The following is a 13,495-nucleotide window of genomic DNA, read 5'->3' as shown; positions in this document are numbered from 1 at the left end:
GAATGTTAATCATTTTTAATCTGCTTTCAGAATATTTTTGGGCTCAGACTAGTCTTTCTATCATTTAGTTTATTCTACAACAAATTAAAAACTATTCATATAGTTACATAAAAATTTCTAAATGATTTGGTAAATAAAGAATCAAATGTCTTTTCTTGAACACATTAATACACCTTACAACTGTAATGTTTCCACAAGATATCAAAATTCTAAAAGACTATTGCAAGAACATAATTTTTATTTCTCTAATTTTGTTTGAATAATTTAACTCTATCATTTATTTCTAATTTCTTGTGAATTTAGTCGCAAAATTAATGCACTGTGATGCAATTTTGTCTCTGCTTTTCTCTTTTATTCCCTTCAAAATTCAAAACTTTTTCAATGTTATTGGACATAAACTCATTCAATATACACAATGTATATGTTAATGACATTTCAGTAGCATCTAAAAAAGACACGTATCATCTGCCTTTTGGGATACAATGTATTCTATACTGTATTATCAATGTTTATACCTTTGATCTTGTTATTAACTGATTCAGTCTCAATACATAAAATGAAAATATATGTCAATAAGGGATAACATTGTTCGGTAGCATACCCTTGTGAAACTTTACTGGTCACAGCAATATATGATTAAATATTCTTGTCAAATATTTCTGTCCTTTATTTAACCATTGGGCCAAAATATAAAGAAATTAGGAATTTTATAAAGTTCCATGAAACCAAATAAATTACCTTTTTTTCAAAGTCAACAAGCAGAAGACCCGTGATATCATTCTTCTCTTGCACTTGTTGCATTTTAACAAAGATATTTAGTGTATTTCCCCAGTGGGTGTGCAGTATTACTGATATATTGGTTTACCACAGTACTTTTTCCCATTGGGTTGATTTTCTTTCTGGCCATACTTCACTGTACCAGTACATAGGTAGTTCTGTAGCTAAGGATTTCAAAAGAAGTTCTCAAGTAATCTTGTTGTGAATTTAGTGACATTAAATGCATGTTTTCATTGTTCATTAATTCTCAAAATTTATTCATGTTTTTATGAAAAAGTTTTTATTTTCACAAATTATTTTTGAATATCTGAGATAAATGTTTAATCCCATGTTTTAACACATTTCACACATAACAACATGGTGGCCAAATGGGATTTTGTAAAAGATATTTGAGCAAATCGAATGCTGTGAAAAACTTTCAGTTTAATAAAATAATTTTAAAAATGTACTGTTTTAAAATAGTTTGTAAAGCAAATGTGTATGTATTCTTTTGTAAGACTGATAACCATTTTGACATTTTCAAGACCGGATTTTTTAATGTTTGAATTTTACTTAATTTCTCTAGTCCACTAAATATTTTCTCATTTGTTGGGTCAGTGTGATTTATGTTTACTGCCGCTCTCTGATTAACATCTTTCTCAGGTGATGACATCTCTCTAAAAATTAATTTATGAATTGTGAAGCTAGTAAATAGTATGCTTTGGGGTCAATCAAATTCCTATCTTCATCAACAAGCTCTCTAATATCAGAATCATTAATATTACAGGCTGTCAGGTATAGTGTAATCATCCCACTCAAGTTTTACATGTCTAACATACACACTGGAAATTCATCTGCTATTTGCTACCATCAATTTAATTCTGGGGGTGGGGTGGAGTATGATTTTCTTCCTAGCCAAGATATTTTATTTTCCTATTACCTCAATATAATTTTGTTTTGTTTCTAATAACATGGATATAACATGGTGTTATTTGCTAAAAATCAGAGCATGATGTTTATTTCCAGGTACCTGAGAGATAGACGTCTTAGAGACAGATATCTGAGAGATAGTTATTTAAAAAGAAATATCCCAGTCCCTAATAAAATTGCCATGCACCATACTCCGTATTGTGGTATGTTCAGAAATATCATTATACTAAACTTGTTTTTGTACCAAACTCAAATTTCCACTATATTCAGACAAGAAATAAAACTTGATTGATATGGGTGCATTAGTTTTAGTTAAAAAGGTTCTTAAAGCTGTTTTCAAAAGTTGTGGAGGATTTTTAAAAATAATTTTTAAGAATGATATAGATCTGCAATTCTTCAGGAATAATTTATCTTATTTGCCTTTTGGAATTATATATAATTCAAGAGAATCAGAGTTAGCATGATACATGTATATATTTCCATCATGTTCAGTACCAACAGCAAGGTATTAATACACTATATGCTGTTTTTATTCTCATTTATATTCAGAATTATTGCATCATAAAATTGCAACACCCCCACTCTGGTAACAAAGGAGTTAAATTAACATTCATGTCCCATATGGAATAAATAATTTTCTCCTCTTCTGCTTGTAAATGTTTATCCAGTAAAAAAATATCAGGTTTTTTTGCCTTAGCAAATCCATGACATCACTACATAAATGTTCAGCCCATGTGCCTCAAATATTAATATATCATTATATAAAGTCACTTTAAATGGGAATATCTTTTAAAAGGTAAAAACAAGTAAATAGATAACAGAAAAAAAAACTATTTCAGATAATATTTCTCAGATCAGTAGATATTTAACAGCAAGACACAATCAACCTATTGATTTATTTTCAAACGCAATCATGTGGGAAGATAATTTTAAATTTTTGGCATGGAAGCTTCACGCTTGGAGACTCATTCATAAACAAAAAGTGTTTCCCACAGGACTTCATGTAAAAAAGAAAAAATAGCAAAGGACTTCATGTAGAAAAGAAAGAAAAGATCAAAGAAAATACCAGCATTATGATATAAAAAGTTAAGAAATAATATAAAAAACAAGAAAACAGCTGCCTAACTAATTACCTATCTTTACCAATCAAATCAAAGCTATATGAATCATCTGCCCCTGCCCAACAACAAAAGTACAAAATAAGAAGTAACAAAAAGAATACAGATGGTATTGTATTGCAATATGGGTTCAAAGATAAAGCAAATGGAAGGGTAACAATCTGGAATACAGACAAGGCTGAATGAAACAGTGCTGAGGAAATAATGGCTGAATTTAAATAGCACTCAATTTTACCTGCCAAATCTAGGGCAATGACCATAATCTGTAAATAAAATGGAACCTTATTAAACTGGACATATGTTCAGAAGGAAAAAAAATCAGCATACTGCGAGCAATGGCATTATGTAAGAAAATATATTCACAACGACAAGCTCATATCTTGCTTCAACAATTGTATGTTTAAATAGAACATTACTAAAAACATGCAACGTCAATCTTTATAATGATTTTATTTTTCTAAATGTTCCCTCTCCATTTTAATATTTTTTTACTTCCACATCAGCTGGAATAAACCCATTAACAAATTTGACATAGTTAATGAAAGAAAGCATTTGCAGGTTAATACAAGTCACAGTTCTATTTAAATGCTTGGTAGTATTTATCCTTGCCTCCAGTTACTAATGACATACAAGTCTCTCTGACCTTTGCTCTAAGTTTACCACCTCAATTATTGAGGTGTCATAATTGACAAAGTGTCATAATTTACAAGGTGTTGTAATTTACAAAGTGTCATAATTTACAAGTTATCATAATTTACAAGGTGTCATAAATTTACAATTTGTCATAATTTACAAGTTGTCATAATTTACAAGGTGTCATAATTTACAAAGTGTCATTATTTACAATTTGTCATAATTTACAAGGTGTAATAATTTACAAGGTGTCATAATTTATAAGCTGCTACTGCAAGCTCGTCACTCTTTTCGTCAGGACTGGGATTAAATCTGACATAATCTTAAGATATTTGGTTGGTTGATTACCCATAGTCAAACATTTAAATTACATGATGATTGCAGATTGGTCACCAGGAAGCTTCTTTACATTAACCAACCACAAGTTTTCTTCTGGTTTAAAAGAAAACCCCAAGCACCCCTCTATTAAATTGTTGGTCCATAACACAATAGTTAAGAGATGGTTTTATCTGCCAAAAAATCACAGCATTGCATATTCAACAGCAAACCATAGCCACTAATAAAATGTATTTATTAATAATAGCTTTAGACTAAAACGATGAAACAGAACTATTTAATCACTTAGTATCAAATGCAGCCATTGAACTTTTATTAAGCCAGCAAGCAAATAAATATTTAATAGTAAAAGAAATATAAAATAATTCATGTTCCTTTTCACAAGGGGTAGTAGCATTCTTGTTAGTAAGGCAATAAATCTATTTCCTTCTGAACAATTTCTAAACAGATGCACACAAGAAACTTTCAAAAACTGCCATCAAGCAACTAATGCCTCCTAATTACAGGACCGAATAAAACTGGATGTTTTATTACTTACTATGTTATTGCTGCATGTATTTTATGCCCTAACTGAGCACAGCAGGTATTTTATAGGCCTAACTAAGCACAGCAGGTATTTTATATGCCTAACTAAGCACAGCATGTATTGTATATGCCCTAATTGAGCATAGCATGTATTTATATACCCTATCTGAGCAGAACATGCATTTTATATGTCCTAATTGAGCACAGCATGTATTTTATATGCCTAACTGAGCATAGCATGTATTCTATATGCCCTAACTGAGCAAAGCAAGTATTTCTTATGCCCTAACTGAGCACAGCATGTATTTTATATGCCCTATGCACAGCATGTATTTTATGCCCAAACTAATCATAACACGTATTTTATATGCCCTAACTGAGCATAACATTTGATATTCCGTAACTGAGCATAGCATGTATTTTATATGCCTGAATTGAGCATAGCATGTACTTTATATGCCCTAACTGAGCATAACATTTGATATGCCATAACTGAGCACAGTATATATTTTATATGCCTGAATTGAGCATAGCATGTATTTTATATGCCCTAACTGAGCATAACATTTGATATGCCCTAACTGAGCATAGCATGTATTTTATATGCCTGAATTGAGCATAGCATGTATTTTATATGCCCTAACTGAGCATAGCATTTATTGTATCTGCCCTAATTGAGCATAGCATGTATTTTATATGCCCTAACTGAGCATAACATTTGATATGCCCTAACTGAGCATAGCATGTATTTTATATGCCTGAATTGAGCATATCATGTATTTTATATGCCCTAACTGAGCATAACATTTGATATGCCCTAACTGAGCATAGCATGTATTTTATATGCCTGAATTGAGCATAGCATGTATTTTATATGCCCTAACAGAGCATAGCATGTATTGTATCTGCCCTAATTGAGCATAGCATGTATTTTACATGCCCTAACTGAGCATAACATTTGATATGCCCTAACTGAGCATAGCATGTATTTTATATGCCTGAATTGAGCATAGCATGTATTTTATATACCCTAACTGAGCATAGCAACATAAATGGATAATCAGATTCATTAAAATCTTGAAGGTGACATATGACAAAATGCCAGGCTTAAAGATATCACTGGTAACATTAAAACATATTTGTTATAATGGGTCTCTATACCACATTCTTCTTACTCTTCTTCTTTTCATTATCACTATTAGCATTTGTATTTTTTTCTTCTTCAGATTTATTGTATTCCATAAATGATGATGACTTTACTCAGTGTGATTTCTCTTTAATAACAATTTCTCAATAGCTTTGAATAAGTTTTTAGGTTAGCCCTTGAGACGATAGCTTCTGTCAGGATTAACAATCACTTGAGGATCCTGGGCATGCATGTAGATAATGTAATTAGGGCCTAAAAGCACTGTCTCACATTACTCAAGCAATATTGATTACCATATTTCTATCATTTATAATTGTAAGGAAGTACCAATATTCCTCTAAATAATATGAAATTAAAATATGCTAAAAGTCTTTTCTTATCCCTTAACAGAGAATTAATAATTTGATTTGTACAATACCAGTATTTTGAGAGAAAAAATGTTTTGACAATTATTTTTGAAGAGCATTTTCTATTAGAATGATTGCTTTGCTTCAAGTACAGCCTATGTAAAGGATGGTAATTATTCTCAGGTCTAATCATAATCTCTTTACAACAGGGGACTGTCAATAATATGGATACAATATTATACATGTTTTGGGGTCAAATTACTGGTTTAATATTTATATTTATATTTATATTTTTTAATATTTAATATTTTTTAATATTTATATTTATATTTTTAAATAAGTATACCTCTCTTAAAAAGCCAAGACGTCTACCAGTAGTTGACCACTGTCTGGAAATTAAAGAGCTTAATTCGTATATGGCTATAGCTACAGGACTTGATCAGATTGGTCCACGACTCATTAAATCTTCTGCCTTTGCTATTGTAGATAGCATAACATTCATAATTAATTTAAGTATTGCAACCTCATCTGTCCCCAAAATATGGAAAACTGCAAAAGTAACTCCTATTCACAAATCTGGTTCTAAGGATGATGCTGATAACTACCGACCAATTTCAATACTACCAAACTTGTCAAAATTGATTGAAAAACATGTCCATGACTCATTCATGTCATATTTAACCAAACACTTGCTGTTACACCCTAATCAATCAGGCTTTAGACAGAACCATTCCTGTGAGACTGCCTTGATCTCCCTAACTGATAAATGGCTTCAAGCACTTGACCAAGGTAGAATAATAGGAACTGTATTTGTAGATTTCAGGAAAGCTTTTGACATGGTGGATCATGAAATCCTTTTGAAGAAACTGAAAATCTACCAGTATGATGAAAGAACAATTAGATGGTTTACTTCGTACTTAAATGAGAGAACACAACATGTTTACATAAATAATGTTCTGTCTGAACCTGAAACAATTAGATATGGAGTACCACAAGGCTTAATTCTAGGTCAACTACTATTCATTTTATTTATTAATGACCTACCACTTTTACTAAGAGACTCAATAACATCTACAGATCTCTATGCAGATGACACAACATTGTCAGACATCCAAAACACAAAGCATGAGCTCGAAATTTCTTTACAGAATGCCCTAAACAAACTGGAAAACTGGTGCACATGTAATGGCATGGTGGCAAATACTGTTAAAACTAAAATATTACTTATCTCAACACGGCAAAGAAGGACAAATCTTGATAGTGATGAACTATGTCTGACATGGAAGGATACAAATCTGCAAATAGTCTGTCATGATAGGCTACTTGGTGTTCTGGTAGATAATAACCTATCATGGACTTAACATATCAAACATACCAGTAAAAAAGTCAATTCAAGTTTATGGCTTCTCAGTAGGATAAGACATTTTCTCCCTGAAAGGCACAGGAAACTATTTTATAACAGTTACATACAACCCTATTTGGACTACTGTAGTACAGTATGGGGTAATTCAAATGATAAAAACATAGCAAAGCTGGCACATCTTCAAAAAAGAGCATTTGGGCTAATATCAATCCAGAAAGAAAGCAAGGAAAGTTTAGCTGGTAGGTTAAAAATATTACCTATTAAAGACCGAATCTGTTTGAGAAAAGCCAAATTAATGTACAGGATATCTCAGAATAGTGCTCCTGAATATTTACAATCACTATTCCAGTATAGGCTACCTGGTAATACTCCCCACCTGCGATCCATGTCAACCAAACAGTATAAAATTCCCAAACCAAATAAGGAGTAATTTAAAAAAGTTTCCAATACTCTGGAACTCTGCTCTGGAATAGTATTCCAGCTAAGATTAGAAATGCCCACTCTATTTCCTTCTTCCAAACCCAATATATCCAGTGGCTTCAGAGATGCAGCTTAAATAAATGAATTCCTTTGTATGAGGGCCTCAAGGTAGATTAGTTTTTAGCTAATTGTGTTACCCTCTTTAAATAAGGTCATTATTATTATTATTATTATTATTATTATTATAGATGTTTTTAAAAGTTAACTTGCTGACATTCAAGTGACTTTTATTGATTACTGACTTACCTTGGCACGTTTTTCCTATGGTACATATTTTGGCACTATTTCACTGTACTAGTACTTTGATAGCTTCTCTGAATAAGGTATATCCAGAAATTTTCAAGTAATTTTGTAGAGAACTTAGTGATATTTAAAGCATGTTTTCATTTTCTCTTAACAAGATAATTTTCAAAAATTATTCAAGATATTACAAAATAGTTTTCATCACACAAATTAATTTATAAACATAGTTATATTCTGAACCTTGATGCCCAATGGGAAGATGTGAAAGATATTTGAGCCAAATCCAACCTTGGGACAAATTCATTTTTTATTTAATCACTAACACCTGTTTTTGTATTAAGTTCTTGTAAAACTGACATACAGCTTAAGACTTTCAGGAAAGCAGTTATTTTTGACTTGAATAATTTCTCTTGACCAATAAATATTTTCTGATTTGTTGAGTCACTGTGTTTTATGTTTACTGATCCTCTATGATAAATATCTTGTTTCCCTGCATACTGATATCCAACTCAAAAAGTTTCCCTGCATATTGATATCCAACTCAAAAAGTTACCCTGTGTATTGATATCCAACTCAAAATGTTTCCCTGTATATTGATATCCAACTCAAAAAGTTTCCCTGTGTATTGATGTCCAACTCAAAAAGTTTCCCTGTGTATTGATATCCAACTCAAAAAGTTTCCATGTGTATTGATATCAAACTAAAAAAGTTCTCCTGCATATTCTCAAGATGTCTTGATTCCAAGGTCACATGCACTGTTTTATTCAGCTATACATGGAAATAAACACAATAATGAAAGCTAAAATTGTGTATTTGATGCACTCTTATAAATGACCACATGTACATCTCTGGGTCTTTCTGCCTCTGAATTCAATCACTGTAAATGTCAATACATTTTCATACCAAGCAGTCAGTCAAAGCCTTTGAACTTGCCATGCAGCTATAGCATCATTTTCTTTTGATGTACTCTATAATGGTAACATGTACATCATGGGATCTCTCAGCCACTGAATTCTGCCATTTTAAATACCAGTACATTTTCCCACACATCTGCCAGTCAAAGTCTTTGAACTTGCCACCCAACTATTGCATCATGTTCTTTGATGTACTCTTATAATGGCAACATGTACATCAAGGGATCTTTCAGCTACTAAATTATGTCATTGTAAATATCAGCACAGCTAACTGATCAACATATTTTCCCAGTAAGCAGGTGGCTGAAGCAGGACTGGCAAGACTTTGAATTTTTGCCTCCCACCTTTCACATGTGTATGGAGGACTCCCGCCTAAGTGATTTTCTGCATCCCAGATAAAAAAATGGGTGTCCAAATACACGTGATTAAGCATTTCCAAGACCTCTGAGGGTCTCAGCTATAGTGTAAGCTTAATCACCCCACTTTAGTTACAGCTGTAGAGGACAGCTTATACAAAAATAACACACACATAACAAAGTTAGGGAGGCTTTGGTGCTTCTTTCTAGCCAAAATATCATATTTTCATTTCTCTCAAGATAATAAATTTCCTTTCAAATAATATGGATATAGTATATAGTCATTTTCTGTACATCTGAGCATATTTACTCAAACTATTTCAGACCAGAAATTTAAAAAGAAAATCACAGTCCCTTAGTGTTAGGACTGGTTGGCCTGCTGTCAGGATAATGTGACTGGGTGGGACATCATGCTACCTGTCTGCGGCATGATTCCCCAGTGCTAGACATCACTATAAACTCTAACACTGCAGACATCATAGCTAAATAAATCAAAAATTGTTATAGCTACATTAAAAATCCAAATCACACACATTTTTATTACCTTTTGTGAACTTATAGTTCCTTCAATCTGAAGAGCCAAAAATTCACCATCATCTAATAAATATTTGTGTTTGAAGAAATCAAAGTTGTTCCAAATGAATTTTAATAATTCCACAGCAAAGCTATCTGCACCTGAAATATTCTTATTTCTCATCTTTTCAAACGGCAATTTATTGCATGTAATTAATCCTTTGATTTAAATTTGGTAATACAAGTTCATTTAGGTAACTGAATTGCAACCTAACATGATTATCTAAGTTTGTGTTTTCTACTTCTTTAAACTTGTAAAATTCACTCAATAAAATAAAAATGCAATGATTTATTAGCAAACCATCATTTATATATTTTGGTATCACAGTTAGGACCATATATAATAGTATCACAGTTAGAACCATATATATTATCAAAGTATTAATGCTGCTTTCTTCATATTTATATTCAGAATTATTGATTGTTAGATGGTGTACTTGGGTTTTATATGTTTTTAAAAGTTAACTTGCTGACAGGAAGGTTCTTCTACTGATTTATTTATAAAACCAAAAACAGTCACTTTCTACAATACCTGCATTGCATCTGGATATTGGCTTGCCCACTGAAAACCAACTTGCCCCTGAGGCATTGAAAGTATGGAATTTTGAGGGTCTGTTACTTTAAATGGATGCTATACTTGAAACATAATTTTTTTGTAAATATTATCTAAGCAGTATATTCCTGTACAACATAACAAACAAACTGAAAACAAAAACTGGTAATGCAACAAGGAAGGGATATTTACCTCAATTATGTTTCCTATACATTCTTCTTTGCCATGCTGACATTCAAATACCCATTTGCTTCCAACCTTTTTCTCCTAAAGTAAATAAATAGCTATAAATAATTCCCTTATTTTCTAAAACACATATTGTTTAGATTTGTCATATCTTATAAATATTTTGCAGGATTATGTGATAGCAAAGCAAAGCTGATCCTTGTCATCTTAAAAAAGCAATACATTTAAATAGCTTGTTTATTGTTGACCTTATGGGTGTCAAAAGTAAAGTGATCAAACTCCAAATGGCCTTGCACTCTGTATATTATTGTGTAATGATGTAATCCATGATTTTCAAGCTGAGCTATGCTGACTCTAGAGGGTACAATAGACCAGACCAAAATTAAAATATATATTAAATACTATGCATTCTGAACACAGGAATAACACTTATTTCTAACAAATTAATAAAATTGGAGGGGCACCAAGTGGCCGAGTGGTCTAAAGTGCTCTCCATTACGGATCACTGCCATCTCACCTCTGTCTGCGTGGGTTCGAGTCTAGGATCTGACCAATGTGGGTATGTGAGAAAGCTTGCCAGTAGCTTCTCGTGGGTCGGTGGTTCTTCCCAGGGTTTTCCCAGGTTCTTCCTCCACCATTAATACTGGCTGCCATGGATAGCCTATCATGTGCTGAAAAATGGCATTAAACACCACAACAACAACAACAACAATAAAATAAAATTGGATATCATTTTCTCAAGCCCAGTATATGTTAATTTATTAAATCACTTATATATTCAGAAAATTTTCCATTTTTCTTTAATAGTGAGAACAACTTTGACCCTTAATTTTCAGCCTATAATAGACCCTGAATCATGACCCACTGGTTCATTATGGGCACAGATGATAATTAATACCCATGTCCATGACTGGGTTAACATCACTGAGCATGCTATCCAAATATTTCTCATTTCTGTCATTGACTTGACATCACTGTTATGGTTATAGTGAACAATGGTGTGCAAATCATTTCCAATTCCCCCATTGACTTGATATTATTATTACAGTTAATGTTAAGTTGGATACTAATTTCTTGATAAATGGACTGTGCGAACTGTTGCTTTCATAAATGGACTGTGCCATTTTTTTTCTTCTCTTGTGGTTACTTCAAAAGCATACTATAATTTGTACACAACCTGAGCTAGAAATTATACATAACAGTTACTTACAGCCTTGTATAACTTGTTATCATTATCTTTATATTTATCACCATTAAGTAAGATTCTCGTCTCTACAGTCAAATGAACTGTGTATTGATGGATACAGTTTTGAACCATGGCCAATAAAGATGATTCCTAACTGAAAACTTAATTTACCAATACATTTCATTTCTACAGATACCTGAGCATTTCCATATGGGACTAATATCAGATTCATGATTTCTCCAACTTTTCTGTATGCAAGGTTGATCTGCGTTGCAAACATATCACGGCAACCTGGACACAGGGATTCATAGTAGAGGGCAAAATCAACTGGTTTTACAGCAGTCTGAGGTGGATAAGTCCACTGTTTACACTGGCTTGTGACCTGAAAAGTAAATAATGATAATAATAAGAATTATAACAAGAATTGTAATGATGATGATGAAGAAGATGAGTATGCTGGTAATGGAGGTGATGGCATTTTCATCCTTATCATAGCAGTCTTTTTAAAAAGGACCGATCATTTTCTCCAGTTTCTTCAGTTTGCCTAAAATATATGGGACTAGGCTTATAATCAGTCCCACACCTGTAATAATATTGACTGGTGGATCAGGGGCTGATACGGACTTTCATTAAAGCCTGCACAAATCTGCAGCCAATCTGGTCTGCACATATAGGTGTACATTTTATATACAGTACATTTCCAAAGCAAATCCTATGTTTGGTAACTTGTAAATCCATATATGCAATAGCACAGCCCTCTGTCCTGAGGCCATTTTGATTCTCACACTAGATATGGCTGTTAGGGTATGGAGGTGTGTTCCAGAAAGATATGTATGCAGCAAAACTATAAATTTTAATGAACAGGTGACATCAGACCCACATAACCATTAGTATCAATACAGATGGGGGGGGGGAGGATTTATTGAACTAATATGGGACTGAACATAAAAGATTTAAAGTGGGGGGGGGGTAGAGGTTAGTGAATGGGGGAAGATGCTTTACAAAAAATTTCTGTCTCCAAAATGCCCTGCCACACACCCCTCCCTGAAAAATGGTTGGTTAAAAAAAGTCAAGAATATCTGCCTTTCTCTAAAATGCATTATTTAAATCTTCAGTTTAAATAAATAAACGAATAAATTTAAAAAAAAGAAGGAATGACGAAATGTTTTGAAAAATGATTGGAGGTATTGTTAGTTTTCCACTAATATGCATAAGTCCCACAGTAAAAAAAACAACAACAACAAAAAAACAACAAACACATTCAATGGCCACTGCTCGTGTACTTAATACGTTTTGACTCTTAAAATACAAACCTGACATTCTTCTGTAATTTCAGTGGAACTGCACCACAAACTTGGGGGAAACCGACATACCCCAACACAAGTGCTTGCACTAGCTACAAAAACAACACAAAATACCCAACCTTTCATTGTAAAGTAGCTATTGCCTTTGTGTTTGCACACTCGGTTATCTACAATTATCAGCAGCCACTGTCACGTAGCACGAACTGCTCTGAGACTATTCTAAATATCACAAGATAAATGTGCACCAATCTATCTTATATGACATAGCACCTCATGTGATTTTAGTCATGTGAGGGGAACAAGTTGACTTTACCACAGAAAAGAAATTGAACAATATTGTTAGTTTTAACCGCATGAGCACTACACGCTTTTAAAAATTATTAAACCATTTTCGTACAAAATTAAGAAATTTTTTCTTCCGTTTTTTCATTTCTAACGTTTATTCCGTCTTTAGCTTTTACTATCAGACTTTCTATAGCATAATCCTCCCGATACCATTTTGATGCATAGTCTACGAGCCGCAGTTTAAAAAAAAGCAAAAGCGT

The 13,495-nt window shown here is 32.6% G+C and overlaps 1 protein-coding gene across 1 annotated transcript in view; it reads right to left on the bottom strand.

Annotated features, from left to right (window-relative positions):
- Positions 1 to 13,436, bottom strand: part of LOC149783580 (gamma-interferon-inducible lysosomal thiol reductase-like) — a 28,727-nt gene extending 15,291 nt beyond the window's left edge. Inside the window, exons 1-3 of the mRNA XM_089931839.1 lie at positions 12,960 to 13,436; positions 11,843 to 12,028; positions 10,467 to 10,541 (exon numbers count right to left, since the gene is read on the bottom strand). Coding sequence (XP_089787965.1) covers positions 10,467 to 10,541; positions 11,843 to 12,028; positions 12,960 to 13,076 — 378 coding nt within the window. The 5' untranslated portion in view covers positions 13,077 to 13,436. The remainder of the gene's footprint in view (positions 1 to 10,466; positions 10,542 to 11,842; positions 12,029 to 12,959) is intronic.
- Between the last annotated feature and the right edge of the window lie 59 nt (positions 13,437 to 13,495).

This window comes from Sinohyriopsis cumingii, chromosome 14, assembly GCF_028554795.1.
Source record: "Sinohyriopsis cumingii isolate HCF-2022 chromosome 14, ASM2855479v2, whole genome shotgun sequence".
Lineage (NCBI taxonomy): Eukaryota > Metazoa > Mollusca > Bivalvia > Unionida > Unionidae > Sinohyriopsis > Sinohyriopsis cumingii.
The sequence above is the reverse complement of the archived record's forward strand: the minus strand, read 5'-3'. Positions and strand labels throughout refer to the sequence as shown.